Here is a 23,971-nt window from a genome sequence, read left to right on the forward strand (position 1 = left end):
AGACGGACTCCGACATAGTCAGCAGGTAAGAGTTTGTCATGAGTGTAACGGTTTGTAGGTGTTGATCTTTGAGGACAAAAAGGAGAATGGGGAGGTAGCTCTCAGTCAGACTTTTATAGAGCTAAACAGGTCCTGTGGGTGGATATTGGGGCAGAGCTATATCATATGTATGCTGCCATGTTGGCATCAGGAAAACAAAACAAAATCTGACAGGGATTATAGCCCTCCCTTACTCTATCCAAAATGCCTTTATTTCTACTTTAGTCAAAATTTGAATTACAGCTCACATACTATTTGCTGTGTGGTGATATCATTTGCAGGTTTAACTTCACTGCCTTGGAGCTAGTAAGGCTAGGTTCACACATGTCCAGTGCAAATTTCCCCTGAATTTTCACTGCGAATTTCTAAAGCAGCTGTTCAGCAGTTTAGATGCAAACTTTTTGGAGCAGGCGGCCACCGGCATCCTTAACATTAGCTGATTGTTAAGGAGCAGGCCGGGAAGCAGGCCACCTCATCTTTAACAACGGATGACTCATCAGCTGTCAAATGGTGTGGGGGCTCCCCCCAATTGTTTCAACGCTAATTGCTATTTCATTACTGTGTCTTGGTACGTACGTATATTACCATTTTTTTTTAAACGTATTTTTTATTTTGACACTGTCACTTGAACACTGCAGATGAGTATTCAAAATGGCAGCATACACATTGAATTTGGTAATATATTAAACACATTCCTAAGTGAGAGCACTTGCATGTCTGATATAAATAACCTTTATTTGCATAAAAGTACAATGTACGCATATTTACAGAGGAGCAACCCTAGAACAGTAGAAACAAAGTAATTCACTTCTCTCAAGTAACAGTGTACCGGAGAGAAGGACCGTACGGTATGAGAAAAATCCACCATTTTGCCACAGCCCCAAAAATAGTGAAGAGGAGTGAAGGTTGAACCTATAGAGCTTTACCCCTTCCCTCCCAGTCTGGACTTCCCAATCATGTGATCACCACAAATAACTGGCTCCTGATCATAATCGGAGACTGGGAGCTGTCTTTGACAACCCTTGGCTGCTATGAATGCATATGTAAGGCGTATGGGTTTTAAAGCCTGTCTTACTTGCCACCACACCTATAGTATGCGTTACATGGTTGACAAGTGTTCTGTTAATAACCGGAGACTGGAAGCTGTCTGTGACAACCCTTGGCTACCATAGATGCATATGTACAGCACATGGGTGTAAAGGTCCACCCTACTTGCCACAGCAACAAATGCATTACGTGGCTGACAAGTGTCAGAACCCAAAAGTGTCTTCTATCTTCACCCAATCTTCATCACAGAGAGGTTTAAAAACTGAATTTGCCATTTGTCTTTGGCCCTCTGGTACGTAAATAAATTGGTGGTGTCTGGTCTGCCACATAGTAGGTGGAGATAAGTTTGGCCCTGTCCGGTTAGCATGGTGAATATTTCTTAAAGTGGTTCTACAGGTTGAAGATTTTTTACATGTATGCATTCTGTGCATGAAGGTAAAAAGCCTTCAGTATGCAGCCCCCCCCCCCCCCCCCAATATTTACCCAAACCTGATCATGATCCAGCGATGTGCACAAGAGTGGCTGCTTTCCCAGGTCTCTGCCTCACCTTTGGCTGCTGCTGCTGTCAATCGCAGCCAGTGAGGAGGTTGCAGGGATGGAGCTGAGCCCGTGCTGTGTGTCTTATGGACACACAGAGCAGGGCTTATGAGCGAGCATGTATGAGTGCTCCCATAACAAGAGGCTTGCTATGGGGCACTTGGAGAAGAAAAGGAGACCCCAGAAGAGGAGGATCTGGTTATGACATGTTTGTTTTTTGTTGTTTTTTATTTAACCTTTAATATCACTTTGATACATTTTTTGCACCTATAGTGGCAGAATGTAAAAATGTTGCACATAAGAAGTACCAGAACTTGTTAAACACGTCCGGAATAGTAACAAAACTGTTGCATGGCTTTCATGAATTTGGCTCAGGACTTTCTAATATGGCTATAACACCAGAAAAGAAAGCAAAAGCTTTATTGAATCACCCCTGTTTTTTTCAGATTGCATATTCTATATTTATTTTTCTCACTTCAGACTAACACTTTCAGACAATCAGACCAGAGTGCCCTGTAGACACTTACTCCATCATACTTTATGCAGCATGACTGCCAAAGCAAACTTTAAACCGTGCTAAGATTTTACACAGTCAGTCTGCAGCTGCCATACATGCCACAATTTACATCATATTACAGCAAAAATTCCCAATCTCATGTGTATTCAGGTGGCACGACTCCATTTTCATCCTCGATTTTACTACTTAAAATTGCCAAAAAAAGCACATTTTAGTGAGATGAGAAAATCTGAAAACCTAATTTCCCTGCAAATCAATCCTAAAATGCCAGTGTTGTTAAATGACATGTCAAAAAACTGACAATGACAAATGAAGATAAAAGACAGTGCCTGTCTGCATTCAGCCTAGTCACTGGTGATATCTGCTTTATCTCTAGGAAGAAGACATGTTAAACCATCTGTATGAGTGTACTGCTAATGATGGCAGTGCCCTATGGTGACTTGACACCACATAGGAGGAGCAATGTACTAGCACGTCGAAGAGGAAAAAGTGCTGCAGTCAATGACTCGGCTGGGCTGCTTGTGGAGTGCATCCATGGTTTGTGTGACAGCAACAGAAGCTGCAGAGAAATGCTGCTAGAGGCACAGATGGGAAGCAGACAGGCACTGGTCCAGTGTGAGCAATGGTCTGCCTCTGACTGAGCTGCCTCCCAAGTGCTGGGGACTTTTCAAGAAAGCAGATTTTACAACCCAGACTGCTTGGAACCCCTGCTTATATCTTAGAAGATTTTATTCCTACTAAATTAGGATGGCGGAGGCTGAGTTGCACAGGGAACGCCTGCAAGCCATAGCAGTAAGTTCATTGTCTTCTACTTGTCTCTTTTGTCTTGAAAAACGGGTGTGTGTGATGTGTTTGAGGTTCCCCCAGGGGAGGCTGAGCATTCCAACATAGTAACCGTTGCTGGATAGAGGTAGCACGCTTCATAGCAGTCTCCACTGGGGGTTCTGCATTTACTGGAATATTGTCTGTGCTTGTGATTTCAGCTTCTTTATTCGGCTGCGTACACCTACTGTTCTCTACTGGTAGCTTTAAACCTAGGCACTAAAATGTCACCTTATTTAAAGTGTTACTAAACTCTACAAATGCCTCTGTTCCAGAGATGTGATGTCTGCGAAGTCGCCGACATCTTTTCCCCATCTTTGCTCATCTTTATTAGTCAGCACAGAATGGTGCAACTCCCGCACAGGAGTTCATTCATCCCAGCACTGAAGTGTCAAGAATGTACACTGAGCTCCCCATGTGCACTGGAATCATTTGTTCAGACACTGAGGTGTGCCCAGAATGTACACTGCACTGCTGGTGCATACGGGAGTTCATTCATGACAGCACCAAGGTGTTCCAAGAATGTACATTGAGTTGCGCATGTGCATGGGAGTTTATTCAACCCAAGACCAAGGTGCGCCATGAATGTACATTGAGTTGCGCATGTGCATGGGAATTTATTCAACCCAGGACCAAGATGCGCCAAGAATATACATTGAGTTGCACATGTGTACAGGAGTTTATTTAACCCAAGACCAAGGTGCACCAAGAATGTACATTGAGTTGCACATGTGTACAGGTGTTTATTCAACCCAAGATCAAGGTGCGCCAAGAATGTACCTTGAGTTGCACATGTGCACGGGAGTTTATTCAACCCAAGACCAAGGTGCACCAAGAATGTACTTAGAGTTGCACATGTGTACAGGTGTTTATTCAACCCAAGATCAAGGTGCGCTAAGAATGTACCTTGAGTTGCACATGTGCACGGGAGTTTATTCAACCCAAGATGAAGGTGCGCCAAGAATGTACCTTGAGTTGCACATGTGCACGGGAGTTTATTCAACCCAAGATGAAGGTGCGCCAAGAATGTACATTGAGTTGCACATGTGTACGGGAGTTTATTTAACCCAAGACCAAGGTGTGCCAAGAAAGTACACTAAGTTGAGCATGCATACAGAAGTTCATTAATCCCAGCATCAAGGTTCATTAAGAATATTCACTGAGCTGTGCATTCTAAAGAAGAATGCAAACAGGCAGGTATGTTTGTTTTATTGCCAAAGAGACATAGCATGCTTCTTCTGCAATAAAGTGCCTATGCACTCACAATTGTTTACTTTTTAATTTAGTTCCACTTTATCATGTTAATGTAATTTCAAAAGTTCTTTTCAATATTTTTAAAAGAAGAATACAATACTACACTACAATACAGCGTTGCTTGCAAAGAAAAGAGTTTATACTTACCTATCCCTGCACCAATGAGCTTTGCTCTCTTGAAGGGCTACAGTAGTTGAAGAATCTTTACCATCTAATTCGCTTTCAGCTGTGTTGGGTGCCTGGTCCCCTGCTGAGTACCGCCAACTGTCCTGTACTGATGAGGGGCTGGGGGATTGAACAGAGAGCAGAGGGGGTCCAGGTATATGACACAGTGTCAGAGGCTGAAGGTTCTTCAGCAAAGTTTGAAAGCCTGGGTGTCGAGTCTGTTAAGTATTAATTATTCATTTACAGGGACCCTTTTTTTCCAAATTTTTATTAGCAAGAGAGCTACTTTAAATTGGCAGGTTTCATCACAATAATACCTGGTGATCCTGCTATGATATGCACAGGCATGGTCAACTGTCAGTAATAAGAAGGCAATGATGTGCCTCCACTAGAGCAACTGTAAGTAGACAATAAGTGGCTGAAAGGGGCCGGAGGAGTTTAGCAACACCGATATTCAAAAAAAGGATGGAAAAAGATTAAAACAATATTTATATCATGAAAAAGAAAACATGGTGATTGCTTATGCTACACAGTGCTTTAGCAAACCAAGGTTCATCCATCCATGGTTTGATTTGTTTGTTTGGTTTGATTGAACTGTGGATTGCATAGCTTTTGTAGAACAATTTGGACAATATGCTTTCATTTCAAGAAATATAATCCCAGTTTTTTTTTGACTGTCATAACCTATTCTTTGTAACTGTGTTAAGCATTGGTCAGCCCCTAATGTTTTAAATGTCCTATTTGTGTGATCCCCCTGACATATTTCCAATCCATCTCAGGGTTTGGGTGTTACCACCCACATTTGTGCATAGCACCTTCTTTTGCAATTTCCATGATATAAAGTACATACAATCCAGCAAATAGATATAAAACTGTCAAGTGGTTTCACTATTTGGGATCAGCCAATAATTAAAATATCAGTTTTAGGTGGTCTGGCCCTTTAAAATGATGGTAACTATTCCTATGGTATTTGAGAGATTATCCTAACTCACGGTTTCATCCATCCATTCGTCCTTAGTTTTATTCAACACCCATCCATTATAGAAACACCCTACACTCTCTGAGAACAGGCAATTCTGCCATTAGCAAAAAAAATGCCAGTGGCAGGATCATTAGGGCCAGTGGCAGGATGGCTAATAGGATGCCTATCTGTCCCTATGGAATTGCTCCCTCTGTAGCAGTGAGATGTTGTGGCCACCGCTAGCAATCAAGATTCAGCAGCGTTTGGGTCAGTGATGGAACAACATCTCGCTGTCTCAATTACAGAGGGAACGATTCCATGTGGACAGCCAGCCAGCCTCTTTAACGATGCTTCCCCTGGCGATTTGCCGTTGCCACCAGAATCACCCATCTGACATCGGGGACTGTATATAACATTTCCAACCAGTCCAAATGTGCTCAGGCAATTTAGGTTTTAATTATTCCATCCACCCCACCCCATGTCCCCACATGCATTGTGTGTTAGAAATGAAAAATTGTATTATACAGAATTTTTCTTTTGTGTATGACAAGCTTATAGCTGTGATTTTCATAATGAAACTTCAAAACATCTCAGAAACCAGCATGTAGAATGTACAAAGAAACATGTGTGGGCTATTGTACTATATTACTTTTTTACAATTGATTGAGACTTACTCTGACCATGCTTCCTCTTTGTCAGAGTGCTACAAGATTCTCATACAATTGTATACAATATATAAATTTATGGTCCTACCAAGACCATCCATATCACTTTTCGGTTGTGTCTCAAATCAATTAATAGCATCAATAATGCAAGACAAAAATAAGTACGAACAAAAAAAAAAAAAAAGCAAAACAATTACAGGCTTGTAGAAATGTGATACGTCAGAAAATGCTGATAGAATGGTCCATTGTTTACAACATTAATGTGGCGTTTCTGGCAGGGCTGGAGCATGGCCATTATCAGAAACATGCACACAAGTCTCACTGACTCCTTAGAATTTCTTTTTTTTTCCAGCTCTTTTTTTCTTTCTAGGCATTCCATATGCAATAGCTTTATCAACAACATACATAAGCACAGCTATACACATTACAGTATACAAGTGTACAAGTTAGCCTATACAGTATATAATTTGGATCGGGCAACAGTGGATGATAAAAAAAATTTAAATATTTGGCGTAAGAAGTTCTATTCATAGGAATGTTCTGTTCAGGTTAATTCCACTGGATGATAACCTTTTTAAGCTGCAGTGTATTAGTTTACCTACTGTTAAGTGCATGTGTTAAGCGTTGGTAAAATTCTTGACATTGTTACTGTTTCAGAGGTCACATCTCATACAGTAGCTGAGTACATTTTACGAATGTCCTAGCAGGTGGCTCCATGATCATGCCACACATACCTTCATTCCTGTGTCAAAGCTTGCAAGACAGCCATTCTTATAACTTTCACAGTTAAGTTATGGAGAAGGCTGGTATAAAGTATGTTGGAACATATAATAGTATACTCTTTCCACACATGAACATTTTCCTTTTAACCTTAATAATAAACTGTATCTAAAAGCAAAGCCTTTTTTTTATATGGTTAGGACCCCTAACAGGTTTTTATTGCTGTCTGTGTTCCAGCTGGGGAAATTCTCTTTGTTCGTGTTCTCGTGACCATTATGAGTAGGACTAAAAATGAGAGAAGATCCAAATTTTAAATTGTCACCAGAACAGGAATAAAAGGGAAACATTAAGGTGGAAGGCAAATTGAAACCTAGCTAAGCTTAAATCTACTCTTACCCCCATTCTAAGCCTATTCTATCTACCCTGTAAAAGTAAATATGCCTATTCTTACCTATTCTGAAGTTGCTCTGGTCCAGTCACATGATCTCGCCGGCATCGGCTTCAGTGTAGAGGAGAGATCGCTGATAACGACTGTAGTGCCTGGGCGATAAAGTCACCCATAGGCTTACTATGGCAGATCTGTTGTCTCTCCTCTACATTGAAGCCAGCTTTGGGACCTGATCATGTGACCGGACCGGAGTAACTTCAGAATAGGTAAGTACAGGCGTCTTTCCTTTTAAGAGGTATTAAGCATAGGTTAAAAATTGGGGTCGGAGTAGATTAAGCTTAGTTAGGTTTTGACTTGCCCTCCACTTTAACCGGTTGCCGCCCAGCCTAGTCAAATGACGGCCAGGCGGGACCTTTCCGTTCCGGGTGGACGTCATATGACGTCCTCCCGAAATGCTCCTTGAGCACTCCCCACGGTCCGCACTGTGGCATGACCTGTCACCGGCTGATGACTGATGACTGATCAGTGTGCCAGCCCACTGCTGGTACCATGTGATCACTGTGACCAATCACAGCAGATTACATGACAATTGAAAACAATGGATGGCTTCTGTTCATGCCATTTATTGTGTCGCTAGGTGTGATTGGTCAAAGTGATCACATGGTACAGACAGGGCGACTCACAGCCCATCTATACCATGTGATTAGCTGTGGCCAATCAGAGATTATCACAACAATACACATCCATTTAATTCAGTAATATGGTAATACTGTATTGCTCTGGTGACAGTGTGTTAAAAAAATCATTAAAAAAAGTGTACATGTTTTTTTACATTTTTATTCCACCCATATAAAAATCAGCAGCTACAAAAAGTGTAGCTTCTGACTTTTAATAATCGGACACTCACCTGTCCCATGGTCCAGCGATGTGGGCGAACAAAGCCCCGCTCCTCTCCCCTTCCTCTCCTCAGTGCCAGCATTGTGAATGTGGGCGCCTGGCTGTGCGAGCGCAAGCAGTGCAAGCGCTGTGTATGGCTGGGCAATCTTCTGGGACCTGTGACGTGTCCCAGAAGATTGCATGGAGGGAGGGGGGAGAGGCGAACTTCCTTCCGGCTCCGCGGAGCCCCGGGAGGAAGTGGGAGCTGGATGCCCCTAAAAAGAGGGTATCTGCTCCCCCCCCCAAAAAAATGACATGCCAAATGGGTGGAACTCCTCTTTAACTTTTTGTTTTTGTACATACAGTTATATATTGATGCTGTACTGCACTGGTGACAGTAAGTTAAAGCGGGATTCTGGCCACCTAAAAAAAAATGTTAAAGTCAGCGGCTACAAACACTGTAGCTGCTAACTTTAAATAAGTAGACTTACCTGTCCTGGGTGCCCGTGATGTCGGCCGCCCGAGGCCGACCCGTCCCTCGGCTCTCGGGTCCCGGCACCGCCATCCTAGGTAAGGGAAACAGGCAGCGGAGCCTTGCGGCTTCACTGCCAGTTTCCTACTGCGCACGCTCGAGCGGCGCTGCGATCTGTGAATGGCCCCGTGGTGTTCTGGGAACACACACAGTTCCCAGAAGACAACGGGGCCGCTCGCCGAGGAGAAGAACAAAGAAAAACTTTTTTTTTTTTCAAAAATTTTGGTCTTTTTTAGTTTTTTTAGCAAAAAAATAAAAACCCAGTGGTGATCAAATACCACCAAGAGAAAGCTCTATTTGTGGGAAGAAAATTATAAATATTTCGTTTGGGTACATGACCGCGCAATTGTCATTCAAAGTGTGACTGCGCTGAAAGCTGAAAATTGTCCTGGGCAGGAAGGGGGGAAAGTGTCCAGTATTGAAGTGGTTAAGCATTAAAGGCCTATCTGTGTTTTCTTTTTTCAAATCTTGGCATATATTTTTTCATATCTAGCTGCCTTTGCTAAATTCCTACGGACTCCAGTATCCTTATCTTTGAAATGCACCGAATGCGTGATGAGAAAATGCTGTCTAGTGTATTACCTGATTCAATCAACCTTGCCAATATACTGTGGAGCATAAGAGGGAAGTTGCACAGAACAGAGTCAGTGACAAGAGATGTAGTCCTGCTATGGGACAATCTTGCTAACGCTGCAGTGGACCTTATAAGCAACTGGGTGGCTCAACATACTGCTCATCAAAACCTGAAATATTTCTATGGGGCAGATGTCTATCAATGAGTCTTTCTTTCCTTCTGCATATTTTTTGTAAACTTTCCCAAATATTTTTTTTTTGTAGAAAGCAGGTTTTGTTTGTGTGAATATCTTTGCTTGGTTACTGGTTGGCAAGAAGTTAGTGCTGTTAGTAATGCTATAATTTGGATAAAAACTTTATTACCTGCTTGCACACTTCACACAAAATGATGCATTTGGGCTAGCAGACTGTAGAGTTTGTATGTTCTTGACTATTTTAAATGAATGCAAGCTTTAATTACACATCCTGCAGATGCTGGAGATCTAGTGGTATTGCATCCTGTTTTACTTAAAATCCTTCATTAGGTGAAATATGGTAGCAAGCCAGAACCATAAAATGGTAATGAAGGCAGCACAACTACTCCAAGTTGCGTGTCTGGCAACAAAGTTGGAATAAAAGCATCAGACTAGTTCCATATATGTATAATTCATCTGTAGCTCACAGGAAGGAAAGGCAACAGAATAATATCTTTTTTTTACTAGAAATGCTAAAGAACAAAGGAAAATTCAGTTCTGGAGCTAAATTTAGTAGCAGAGGTTTATTGTGTGTAATAATAACTGGGTTGTATGTAGGAATTCAATGCTCAGCATTATCAGAGTAATTTAATGTCTGCTGGTGTACCATTCAACCACAAGAGAAACCAGTGTTATGTGGTTGGTTCTACTAAACATAGCCGCTTTCTGTTTATTACTTTGAAAGTTAAGCGGTATTAAACCCAAAACCAAAAATATAATATAATTGCAGCTTACCATTAATTAGATGTGGTGGATGCATTTGTTTTCCCTTTTTTTAGGTTACAGAAACAGCTTTTTTCCTTTTTGGTATAAAGGTTTTACATAAATAAATAAAGGATGATCATTCTAAGCACCCCTGCCAGTGGTAAATGGTAAATGGTAAATGCTGTAAGGGATACATCTGCAGGACAGCTTGTTCTTTAGAAATACAACAGACTTGCTGGTAGGACCACCAGGCGAAAATAAAGGAAAGAAAACAAATATAGCCATCACATCTAGGAATTGGTAAGCTGAAATATAATAAAGGTTTGCTTTTGAATTTAATACCACGTTAAATCAGGGCTAAAGAATACTGCTGCTAACCCATTTTCTTTGCTTAACTCAACCTGGGTCTTTATGCTATGAGGCAGGACGGACTTCCCAATCACAGGATTCCTGTGATTGGTTGTCACAGTGATCTGCCAATCATAATCACAGACTGGACACTGTCTGTGACAGCTCAGCCACTGTGCATGGAGCATGCAGTGGGCACTCTCTCTAGCAAGGAGGGGTTCTCAGTTGCACTTTCACTTACAGGTCCCCTTGCCACCCTCTCCATGTAACTAACAAGGAGCAGCACACTAATGAGCTCTTCACTTAACAGCATGGCTCCTTGCACTGCAGCACATCTGACTGAACATTTGTGCTTCTTCTACTTCCCACTTTCTGAGCTGTGCTGTACAGCAGATTCAATAGGCCTATACCAAGCCATATTCAGGTACTTACACTGCTTGTAGTAAAAAGAAAAGTCTTAATAATTATAGAGCTGTTTTTATTTGTGCATTTTAAATCTGCCTGGAATATAGCTTTTTTCCCGATTGTGAATGTGTTGGTATCTCTGTAGTTTAATAATGCATTCCTTTTGGGAAGATCTCCCCTGACTTCCAGTCCTGGTGGCAACTTTGTGACTGACTTTGGGAACAAAAGAAAAAATAAACTTTAATAGGTATGCAATAAACAGCCAACAGAGGTTCTAGCCTTACTTCACTTCACTATATGAAGTGTTTTGTATTGTGTTCCTGAGAATTTTTCACAATTCCTGTTATGGAGGCCATGTTGTCTTTGCAACATTAAAGGGGAGTTCCACCCAAAAGTGGAACTTCCGCTTTAAGAACTCCTGACCCCCTTCTATGCCACATTTGGCATGTAATTTTTTTTTTGGGGGGGGGGGGGGGGAACAGGTACCTAGTTTTGATAGGTACCCAGCTCCCACTTCCACTCGGCCACCTAAGCGACTCCTCCTCTCCCTCCCTGCAATCTTCTGGGACACGTCACAGGTCCCAGAAGATTGCCCGGCCATTCAGGACACACAGCACGATTCATGCATGTGCGGTGTGCACCCGGCTGTGAAGCTGCAAGTGAGGCTTCGGGCGGCAGCACCACTTGACAGGTGAGTGTGTGTTTATTAAAAGTCAGCAGCTAAACTTTTTGTAGCTGCTGACTTTTAATAGACAAAAAAAAACAAGTGGAACTCTGCTTTAAGTGATAGGACCTATTCAGTGGGTGCACAAACATCAATAAAATTCCAACAATGGTTCTTGCCTTCCACCACTCTTCAATGCCGTTATCTCCTCGTTAGAGAGATTTCATCCTATTTCCTTTCTTGGTGTCATAGTTGTTATTGGGACAGAAGATTATAAGAAATGTTCTCAAAGAGCACACAAGCAGAAGTAATAGGTTCTAGTCCTCCCATTTTTATTTCATCTTTCAGCATACTTAAACAAATCAACAGTGTATTGCTGAATTATTTTCTCTATTCCCATGATGAGACCTCAATGTAAGACAAGCACAGCATCCTTCACTCATGGACTCTGATAGCTTGCTTTTGGTTAACCACTCCAGTTGTGTACATCACCCTCTTTTTTTCTTCGGGCAACATATCATGCCAACAACTCACTGTTACTGATGTCAGAGCTTTGGGGAGAAAAATATTAGGTATGAATGAAAGTGTCTGTAGGAATGCCAGTGTTGTCCATGGCAGTTCTAGGGTTTGATTTACTAAAGGCAAATAGACTGTGCACTTTTCAAAGTGCAGTTGCACTCTGTAAGTGCAGCTGGTCCAGAGCTTAGTTAAAGCGGGGTTCCACCCAAATTTTGAAGAATATCTGTATGTATTCTCTTCCTTGCCTAGATGCTGACATGCCGTTTAAAAAAATTTAAATCGCCGTAATTACCTTTTATTTTTCTATTCTTTTTTGCACTTCCTGGTTCTCCTCCCGTGGGAGTAGGCGTGTTTCTAGCCTCTCCCAGACTCCTGGGAGCTAGTCTCAGGCTTCCCAGGATGCCACTGAGCATGTGCGGGAATGAGCAGTGAATGCTGGGAGCACAGCATTCACCACATCCAGGAAATAAATGCTTGTGGGCTTCAAATGCCCACAATGAAGATGGAAACCGCTTGCAGTGAATAATATAAGTTATTCTTTCCAACGAAATCTGACACAGGCGGACATATTACACACAATATGTGAGTATGTAATGCTGAGAAGAAAAGTTTGTGAATGAACTAAAAAAAAAAAACCACGATAGATAGGTGGACCCCCGCTTTAAAGCGGAGTTCCGCCGAAATTTTTTTTTTAAAGTCAGCAGCTACAAAAAGTGTAGCTGCTGACTTTTAATAATCAGACACTCACCTGTCCCACAGTCCAGCGATGTGGGCATATGAAGCCCCGCTCCTCTCCTCTCCATGGCGCCGGAATTCTTACCGTGGGCGTGCACTGCGCATGCGCGAGCCGCGCTGCGCGCTGTGTATGGCTGGGCAATCTTCTGGGACATGTGACGTCTCCCAGAAGATTGCAGAGAGGGAAGGGGGAGAGGTAAACTTCCTTCCGGCGCCGTGGAGCCCCGGGAGGAAGTGGGAGCTGAATGCCTCTAAAAAGAGAGTATCCGCTCCCCCCCCCTCCCCAAAAATGACATGCCAAATGTGGCATGTCAAGGGTCACCATCACTTAAAGCGGAAGTTCCATTTTTGGGTGGAACTTCGCTTTAATGAGGTAAAGCTTCACTTTGCAAAGAATACCAAATCACGTGCAAGGAAAATAAAAATACAGTATTTTTGCTTGCACATTATTGGATTATGGAAATTGTCAGACCTTCCACTCATTTACTAAGGTCTGGAGCAACTGCTCTTGCAGAGTGCAACTGCACTTTGTAAATGGCACAGTTTATTTGCTTTTAGTAAATCAACCTCATGGTCTCATATAACATGTTCCTAGTGCTTGGGTGGGAGATGTGGATTACCAACTAGGTATAGGGCAACAACATCTTCTTTGACACAATTACAATTACGAGGCTTATAGGAATTATTTTGGGCAAATAATGTGCACAGAAGTGTAAACAGTGGCAAGCTTTTAAATGGAGAATGTATTATACATGCAGGCTTTTATTGCCACAAATATAAATGGACAGTGTAAATGGATAATTCATTTGCTTTCATGCTAACACGAGAATGTCTGTGAAGGCTGTCAGTTTGTTGGAAATAATGCACTTCAAATGGACAAATAGAAAAGGTCTTTTTAAATAAACATCCTGACTTTTATAACTTTGGTGTATATTTTAAAATCTTTTAGCTTCCAGCTGTGTACTTTATGTCTGGCATAGTGTCTGTTGAAGCTAGTAGCATGATCTCACTGCTTATGGTATTAGTGCCTTTAGGTGGTGGTTATAAAGAAAGCTTCAGAAACCAGAAATTGCTAAATATAGTTTTAGAATATTGCAATATGCTGCCATTGTATGAAATAATGAAAGCCAAATCACAGGTATAAACAGTATAGTGTTACAATGAGAGGTTGGCCTATTTTTAGGTTTACTAAGGCGCAAACAGTTGTGTAGAAGCTTAAAGCTTAAGTCTTCAATTTTTTCAAGGAACAAAGCACATGCCCCATATTCCTGCATGTTTTGCAAGCCTAGCTACAAGGTTGGAGAGAGCACCCCCTCTACCGTGGCCATGCAACAATGTAGCTAACAAGGAGACAGCTACCCTGATAACAGGTGCCTATCTCCAGCTCCAAGCACATGCTTGAGGCAAGTGCCATCAAGAGAAATGCAGGGGGTAGGGGGTTATCAACCTCTACATACTTCTTGCCACGGCTTGTCTCAGGCAAGTACTTGGCACTGGAGATAAGCGTCCGTTATCAATGCAGCCATCTCCTTGGTAGCTACATTGTTGGAGCCGCAGAGGAAGAGTGGTTTGTCCAACCTCATAGCTAGACTTACAAAGCATGTAGAAACATGGGATAAAGTAAAACATGTGAATATCGGTGTTTCTGTATGCAGTGCAGGCAGATCATGGTTGGTGGGAGGCTCTGGCTGTACATAGCTTTCTGAAAGCATCACAGCACCCAGCCTCAGTACTCCTCCGAGCACATCTGTATGGGATACTGAGTGCCAGTATCCAGCAGCAGCAGAGATGACTAGATCAGTGAGCTACACTCAAGGAAGCAGGAATCAGACCAAATATTATTTCAGTAAAATTTTATAATAGTGAAAAAAAACCTCACCCAGCAACAGCATACAATATACAACTTACAAGGCAACAAAACCTGTCCAAAAGTACCACCACTGTGCCAAAAGTAACCTGTAAGGGTTGATGCTGTTTTGCCAAGCATGAAAGTGCAAGGCATCGTCATTTGGTGAGTTTTTAACCAAAGGGGAGTGGAAAAACTGAGTGCACGCGGTGTGGTGAAAGTTTTGAAGTTCCCATATCAGGATATATTCAGCTTTATTCAGCTTTTCCTTGTTTGAGACAATCCAGTCTCATTTATGGACTATTTTTGCACAAACGTTATTATTAGTTGTTTATTTATGAATTAGTGTTGATCACTATCACCTGTCACTGAGTTTATTTATTTATACTGTTTAGCGCTACAATATACAAGGCAAACAGTATATGTGAACAAAGTGACAGAAAAACTAACTAGCAAACCTATCATACAATATATACAAACAAAAAAGGACGGAATTACAGGGTAGACCAGGAGGGACAGGGAACAGTCAGGAATGGGGAACCCACCTGGGATCTGAAACAAGAGATCGCAGGGTATAGGATCAGGGCAGGAACCAGGATTAAGAAAAATCAGCAAGCAGGGAGGGGTTATATACCTTCCCAGCAGCCATCACCAGGTGGATCCTAATTACTGGGATCTACTGACAGCTGGCATACACCTGCTGGTGGCCACCGGAACTTTGCCCTTCAGCTCTGGGAACCACAGTGCCACCAGTAGGTGATCCGGGTCCTGACAACATTACAGCACCCGGGCTCAGTCCTCTTCTGAGTACATCACAGCACGCAGCCTCAGTCCTCCTCTGCTTACATCACAGCACCCAACCTCAGTACTCCTTTGAGTACATCATGCACCTGGTCTCAGTACTCCTTTGAGTACATTACAGCACCTGGTTTCAGTCCTCCTCTGAGTATATGACAGCACTCGGGCTCAGTACCCCCCTGAGAAATATCCCTTGTGCCATCTGTTCTAGTTGAAAAAGTCCTTGATCCCCCCCATACCTCTCTGGTTGTAATCTTATGATGCTGCACGGTTGCCTGTGACAGGTCACAACACTGTGAGACAATGGAGGATGGGCGGATGAATTAAAGCTCTGCTTCTTCCATTCATAGAGCGCTTTTTTGTTGATGGAAGCTATAGTACAGCTTCTATAAATGGGGGGGGGGCACAAAGTGCAGGCATAGTCAACATTTTTGACCAGTGCCTGTGGCGGGTCCTGTGCTCATATTAGCCCCACAGTACTGGAAAATTACAACTGCGGGGTTATGGAGGGTGGACAGCTTTGGATTTCAACTAGGCCAGCTGACACCACCACAATAGACACTCTTCATTCATGAAAACTCCCGTCCCTAAACTTCAGTTTTAACTTTAATAAATGGATATGTGTTCATTATTTTTGAAGACTATTGTTTAGAGTCACTTTAAGTGCTCTGTGTTTACAAGTATGAATGTTCCTGATTGCAAGACCTATATATTTCATACAGTAACAGATCCATGTAACTGATGTTTTCTAAACTTTTGCAGACCATTTAATCAGGAAACAGTTATACATCACAATTACCTTAAGTGCTCATTAGGGTTAAAAAAATGATTGCCTTCATTTCACAGTCCATTTTATCTGATGACCTCATGCTATATTATTTTTAAACCAGACTTGTTACATAGTATTAGCCATAGAAGTGGAGCCATAGGATTTTAGACAGATTAGCAGCAGTAACTGCCAAGCCTTCTAACACTCCAAAGGATGTCTGTGTTTCAAAGACTCGTATCTGATTCCTGGACTCCTACTACAAGTTCATTATTGTAAACAGGCACAACAGACCTAGAAGATTAACCCAAAGCTTTAACACTTCCCATTTTTTTCTGTTTCTAAAGTATATACAGTATGTACAGTAGATAAATGAGCACCACATGTATTCATTTCTAAAATGGTTTATATAGGTAAAGTGACACTAAACTCTGGTTAAAAAATATTTTTAAATATAATATATAATAATATTATATAATTTATAATATTATAATAATATTCTTAAATGCTAAGTTCACTTTTTTTTTCTAAATTGTAGCTCCCCTATGTACCAGTATAGCATTAATGTACTTATTTTGCAAAACTAAAACAGCTTATCACTTATTCTACACAATCCTACCTCTCTCTTCCTAGCTGTTTAAAAACACTGCTTGATTACTTCCGCCTTACTTCCTGGACAGACTTTAGGTCATGACACAGGAAGGAGTTGACCAGCTGAGGGTAGATGATGCAGGGTGTGTGCTAATAAGATCAGCTGGGCAACTCCTTCCTGTGTCAAAACTCAGTAAGAAGTCATTTCATAAAACTAGATTACAAGGACATTAAGTAATGGATGTATATGGATTATTTTTGAAGAATAAGGATATTGTTTAAAGCGGATCTTTACCCTCCTCCCGTTTTTTTTCAACCACTGCTTACCGGTTGGTATGTTCTGCAAAGTTCAGAAAGTCACCCACCCAGTGGATCCAGTGTTGTCCTGCAGAATCTTCTTTTACCACTGATCGGGTCCGGTGTTGCCATGTTGAGATTATGAAAGACTATGGCTCCTGGGATATGTAACTTACATATCTCGGGAGGCACAGGGAGCACAGAACACATCGTCCACCTAGTCGAGTTATGTGCATGGGCGGGCCTGAATTATTTTCTTAAAAAAAAGGTACATTTTAAAAAAAGAGTACTATTTGTGTTAAAGAGAGGAGGGGGGAAGGGGTGAGAGGAGGGAAGTTCGATCTGAGGCTGAAGATCTGTTTTAATTTTGCTAAGTATATATTCAGTATTTGTATTTACAATGTATTTACAATGAGATGTTATACCAAATATATTGATGCAAGTCTTATATCCAATACCCATTACTATCCATTACCTATTGGATAGTAATTATTAAACTTTGTCAGTGCCATAAGCAATGGCATTCTTAAGGTGGAAATTCAACCTAATACTAAAATCTCTAAATCTACTGGCATCCACAATCTAAGACTAACCTATCTAGCCCTTTAAAGAATAAACCTTTTCTGAAACCGCTCTAGTCTGGTCCCACACTAAGCTGTCAGCGGCAGCTTCTCTGTGGAGGCGGGTGTAGAGGAGGCCAACAACGGAAGCCCCATAGTAAGTCTATGGGTGACCTCACTTCCCAGGTATTTCCCAGCCATTGTCGGCTGTCTCTTTGGCAGAGCTTCTGCCACCGGAGCGGCTTAGGAAAAGGTATGTATAGAGATTTCTTCTTTACAGGGCTAGATAGGTTAGTCTTAGATTGTGGATGTCAGTAGTTTTAGAGATTTTAGTATTAGGGTGAACTTCTACTTTAACATAAGATTAGGGAAACAATGTCCTTAGGGTAGCACCCCTCAAGGGAAAGAAGGGGGCAACAAAGTTCAGACCTTTTAATTCATAAGTCGTTGACAGCACAGCAGGATGAAAGTGGCATGGACATTGTGGCTTTACAGTAAGATGGTAATGTTTATAGTTTTCATTGAGCTTGTTACCAGCAGGCTGGAGGTGCATGTATTTAAGTTTTCCTTCCCAGATGTCCCTTCACATCTGAGGGGGTTATACATTAAATAACACTTCTAAAGAGCTCTAACTTGCTATTCCCCCTTTTTAAATCACGAAACTGAACAGTCTTCAGAGAAGTAAGTAAAGTTCTGATTGGCCGAAGGAATGCAGCAGTCTTGTTATACAAAGAGAATCCAAATATTTCACCAAATACTAGAGAGAGGAAAAGCATGAAAGTAGTAGAAAGGTAGGAATACAGTAGTCGTATTAAACTGCTTTTTTTGGAGTTGGGAAGGAGCAGAACCACTTTAGACTTTGTAATAGACAGCATAAAAGATACAACGTGGAATTCACCCTGACCATAGACTGTATACATTAGGTTTGATCATAGTTACCACTGTGCAAAGTAGACAGCCTACAAAGAGAGAAGACCTTATATAATGTGTATAACGTTTTATACTAACATGATGCTTTATAGCAAAAAACTATCATGTTGACCTTGATACTGTTACCATTCATGTACAAAAAATTGTATACATTGCAATTTTCACTGTTTACTATCACACATCAGTTGTAAACACATTGTAATCCACACCACAAGTAGCTATTCACACTTCAAATCTGCTAATAGTGAACAGATGACATGACATAATCACGCCAGTGTTTACACATGATCTAATAGGGTGTCTTTAGTAATAAGAATGGGCAGGATTTAGCTTGCCAAAACTATGCTTGTAGAATTAAATATGAAAAAGACCAGGAAAATTGTTTGTATGTTCTCCCTGTGCTTGTGTGGGTTTCCCCCAAGTTCTCTGGTTTCCTCTCGCAGCGGTGAGATGTGCTGGTAGGTTTATTGGCTCCCTTCCAAACTGGCCCCAGTATGTGTGCGATCGTGTGAGTTAGGGACCTTAGATTGTAAGCTGTTTGGGGGGAAGAGACTCATGTGAATGTACAATATGTAAAGTGCTGAGTATGCGCTATATAAATATTAATATACACTATAATAATAATAACACTAGTAGATTTTTTTATATATGGACAAAGTCATTTTAAGATAGATCTAATGGGCTACTTTTAATATTTTTAGCTCAAATTCTTTAATAAAACTTTTCTGTAAACACACCTACTTTCTGGCTTATATATTAAAGTGGTAGTAAAGCGCAACAAAAAATCTTCCCCCTGCAAGTTAGGAGCATAATGTGCTAGTATGCATCACATGCTAGCGCATTATGAAAGACTTACCTTAAAACAGATCTCTCCAGTGGTGCACTGTCACCGCTGACAGGGCTCCCATCTTCACCCGGTCTTCCTTCCGGGTTCGCATGCTTCGGATGTTAAAATTGCTGAGCCACGACAACATCACTCCTGTTCCTGCGCATGAAAGTCACAGCCGGTGACGCCATTGAGAGCGCAGTGCGCATTCACCGGTGACGTCACCAGCTGCCACTAAAGTAAATATTTCCTAAACGGTGCATATCGCCAGCCTTCGGGTCCCCGATGCTGTCATGTTGACTGCGGGAATTCGGCTGTGACTCAATGCAGATTCATAGCCAGCACCCCAATGTGCATGGGCAAGCTGCACTACACTCTGTGAATGGTCCCGCAGCCTCCTGGGAGCTACTGCAACATGTCCTATGAGATTGCTAGCAGGAAGGGAGGGGGCAGAACTTCCGTTGGGATTTTCTAGGTGATTCCAGCAGAAGTGGCAGCCGGTACCTGTCAGAAATAGGATCAGCGGAACTTCATTTTTAAGGTGAAGTTCTGCTTTAAATACTAGCCTAAAACAGTGGTCATCAACCCTGTCCTCAGGGCCCACTAACAGGCCAGATTTGCAAGATAACTGAAATACATCACAGGTGATATCATGTGCTGCTCAGTGATTGCAGTATTCTAGTCTGCATCTCCCCAAGATAATACATAAAACCTGGCCTGTTAGTGGGCCCTGAGGACAGCGTTGATGACCACTGGCCTAAAACATCAGATTAAAGGGAAACTATACTTTTAAATAACTTAGTCCTAACTGCCCCCACTAACCATTCACACTTGACGTTCCTTTGATAGGGTAGTGATCTTTGGCCCTTTTTTCTATCAATTGGCCTGCATGTATGTCTTAAGCCTCTTACTCACGATTGGATTTTTGGCAGAAAATTGTGTGATGACAGACTGTTTGCCTAAAATCCCACCGTTAGTACGCTCCATCAGACAATTGTTGGCCAACTTTCTACCAACAAATGTTGGATGGCAGGCTAGTACATTTTCGGCGGACAGTGGTCTGCTGTCAGATTTTTGTATTGTGTGTACACAAGTCCGTCACACAAAAGTCCAGAGTACAAATACGCATGCTCGGAATCAATGCTCACCAAACACAACATTAGCAGAAGGTGCCCAAAGGGTGGCGCTCAAGAGGTGAAATTCTACGTAGTATGTCACTACGTTCCTGTTTGTTGGCTGACAATTGTGTACTGTTTGTATGCAAGACAAGTACCTGGCACACGCCCTTCAGACGAAAAGTCTGACGCTTTGTCTGCCGAAAGTCTGATCGTGTGTATGAGGCTTTACTCCTTAGTCCGCCATATGGAAAAGCAAAAACAACAATGAGGTTGATTTACTAAAGGCAAAAAGACTGTTCACATAGCAAGAGAGGTATCATTTTGTAAGGGAATTTTTCCCAGAGTTAGTACATGGGGGAAGCTCTGCTGACTTTCATCATCTAATCATGTACAAGCAAAAATGCTGTTTTTTTTACATTTTCCTTTTACATGATTATTTATTTTTTAAAACGTGAAAATTTACCATAGACACTAGGCTCTAGGTTAAGCTTTCTTAACCTTTTCACCCAAAGAAAAACCCTTAAAATAATTTTCAGATCTCAGGGTAACCCTGCTTAAATTGAGGGAAAATGGCCCTAATATTGGTTGCCAGTGGGAATAACGTTCCCCTTACAGTGATGGTCAGAATGCCTCCCTTTTAGACAGCAAAAAACATAATTGATGTCCTGGTGCTGGCAAGTGGCACTAAACCCAGGAACTATGCAGACACCATCAAATGGGAGGTCAAATAGCCACAGCTCAAGAAACCCCCAGCAACCACTGAAGGAATCCTGGGGTTCAATTGTTGCTCTAGGGCATATTCCATTGCAAAGTCCAACTTCCCTTGCAGTGTAATTATTTGCCTTTAATAAATCAACCCCATCTCCACTTTGGCTTTCCCAGCCCCAAAGCCTTCATAATATGCAGTGCTTTTTGTTAGTTCAGTGTCAGTGATAATGGATAAAGATTGTACTAGGTGGCAATTTCTCTACAGTACCAAAGCATGCCAATGGTAGGGCAGTTTTCCAAGTGAGTTAATATAGTACTTAAACTAAGTAGACTTCTCCCAGGAAATAGTCAATGAGAGCTTGTTTGATGTTTGATTACCCCAAAGTAGCAGTGTCTGATGACCCGGGTAAGTAGCAGTATGAGAAGAAGAAAACTCCCTGATGTCTTTCCAGCACAGCCAGAATATGCAAAGCCGCCCTAGAGGGATTCAATCAAGCAGCTAGCAATCTGATGTGTTTACACAGATGACTTTCATTTGAGACCCTCTACTGTGTGCCAGCTTTATTTATCATCATCATCTGGACAGAACTGTTGGGTGGGTGGCGTCACCCAGGACCAAATAAGACTAAATATAGCTGCAGCTGCAAGTGTTTAGACAATGGCAAGGAGTAAACAGAGGATCTGCAAGGAGCTCATGGCTGGGAGTAGTGCTCAGGTTACACATGTGTTATGTAGAGTTTATGTTTACCTCGCAAGACATGCTTTTACATTCATTGTACATTCTACATCCTTTTAGTTCTAACACTAGTGAAAGGTTTTTTAAGCTTCCTTGGAGGAAACTGTTGTTACTTTTTAAATCTTGCAAAATTGAACAATAGTTCACCCACATCTAACAATTGCTTTATTCACTATTTTGCATGTTAGCTTTAGGTCAAATTTAAATGTCATGCTTTACTGAAAAGTGTTTTCCATGGTATATTTCTTTTTACCATAGCATTTCATGTGGTATTTTTTTTTTAACCACTTCCTACTGGGCACGTATACCCTCTTCATGCCCAGGCCAATTTTCAGGTTTCAGTGCTATCGCACTTTGAATTACAATTGCTTGGTCATGCAACACCCAAACAAAATTTTTATAATTTTTTTCACACAAATAGAGATTTCTTTTGGTAGTATTTAATCACCACAGTGTTTTTTATTTTTTGCTATAGAAACAAAAAAAGACAGAACATTTTGAAATAAAAATGTTTTAATAGTTTGTTATAAAATTTTGCAAACAGGTAATTTTTCTCCTTCACTGATGTTCCCTGGTGAGGCTGCACTGATGGGCACTAATAGGCTGCACTGATGGGCACTGATAGGCACTGATGAGGTGGCACTGATGAGGCAGCACTGATGGGCACTGATAAGGCAGCACTAGTGGGCACTGATGAGGCTGCACTGATAGGTGGCACTGATGGGCACTGATAGGTGCCACTGATGGGCACTAATGGGCACTGATAGGTAGTACTGATAGGCAGCACTAATAGGTGACACTGATGGGCATTGATTGACAGCACTGATGGGCAATGATAGGTGGCACTAGTGGTCACTGATTAGAAACACTGGTGGAACTGATTAGCAGCACGGGTGGTAAATGTTGGGACCAATCTTCCTGTAACAGAAGCTGATCACCCGCTTTCTTCTTTTCTTCTCACACTGTCAACGTAAGGAGAAAAAAAGCCGATAACCGGCTTCTGTTTACTTTTGTGATCAGCTGTCACTGGCCTAAATGTAGCACCTTAATTGTAAGTACCGTTCCTGTTTTAAATGCAATTAAATTGTATAACACCAGCACAGTAATAACAATACTAACAATAATTATTTATGACAATCCAATATAAGCTTACTTATGCTGCCTGTCTGCTGGCCATTCCTTTCCACAACTTCCTGGATTCTAAGAATGCTTTGCAGCTTCTCCTCTGCTGCTTACTTCCAGTTTCTTAGGACTACATATCCCATAGTACCTTGTTGCCTGCAAGCAGTGATTCCTGTACTGACTCCACCTCCTGAAACTCCTCCTCTCAGCACCTCTGTAGTTCAGAAGTCAGGCTCTGTGATATGTGTGACACAGTAGTGCCTACTCACATGAATATGTGTCACGAACTCATGGAAGTAAATGTGTGGGAATCTTCTGCTCTACTGACAACATCCACTGCCCTACTGACACTGTGTCTGTAATATATGGTGCACACCCTAATGCAATAGGCTGCGCACACCTATGAATTAGGGTGTAAAATTTTATATTTTGTCCCTAGGTTATGTGACGGATTCCTGACACCATGACTGGGTATCTCCGTCAGAGAGCTGCTTCCTCGCTTCTGTAACACAGGGACAACATAGTTGCCAACATTGTAAAAAAAAATGTGGGACACTTTTATGGCTGTAGGCGGAGCTATACAATAATTAGGGGGCGGGGCATCCGTTTGTAGGTGTGGTTTAGAAAAAATAAACAAGTGCGTTGCGCGAAGCGGCAAAAATGGGCGTGGTTTACGTGACACAGTGGGCGTGTCTTAAATGGGCGTGGCTCAAGAGGGTGTGGTTACAGTCTGAGATGAATGAGGGATGGAGAGGGAAAGGGGGACAGGGGGAAAGGGGGACAGGGAGAGAGGGAAATGACGGGACAGCAGCCCCAGATCCTACACAATAAAAATATGTGTATTCTAGAAAGTTTAACAATCAGCAGATAAAGATACTCCAAGCACCTGGTGTTAGCACTTCAATCATCCCGGCACCATGGCTGTTATGGTGTCAGGATGGTTGAAGTGCATTATTTCTATTATTACA

General features: G+C 41.8%; 1 protein-coding gene across 1 annotated transcript in view; it reads left to right on the top strand.

Moving 5' to 3' along the window:
• Window positions 1-2,569: 2,569 nt before the first annotated feature.
• Window positions 2,570-23,971, top strand: part of PALM2AKAP2 (PALM2 and AKAP2 fusion) — a 511,246-nt gene continuing 489,844 nt past the window's right edge. The window contains exon 1 of the mRNA XM_073591310.1: window positions 2,570-2,932. Coding sequence (XP_073447411.1) covers window positions 2,888-2,932 — 45 coding nt within the window. The 5' untranslated portion in view covers window positions 2,570-2,887. The remainder of the gene's footprint in view (window positions 2,933-23,971) is intronic.

The sequence above is a fragment of the Aquarana catesbeiana genome, linkage group LG01 (assembly GCF_042186555.1).
Source record: "Aquarana catesbeiana isolate 2022-GZ linkage group LG01, ASM4218655v1, whole genome shotgun sequence".
NCBI classification, from domain to species: Eukaryota; Metazoa; Chordata; class Amphibia; order Anura; family Ranidae; genus Aquarana; species Aquarana catesbeiana.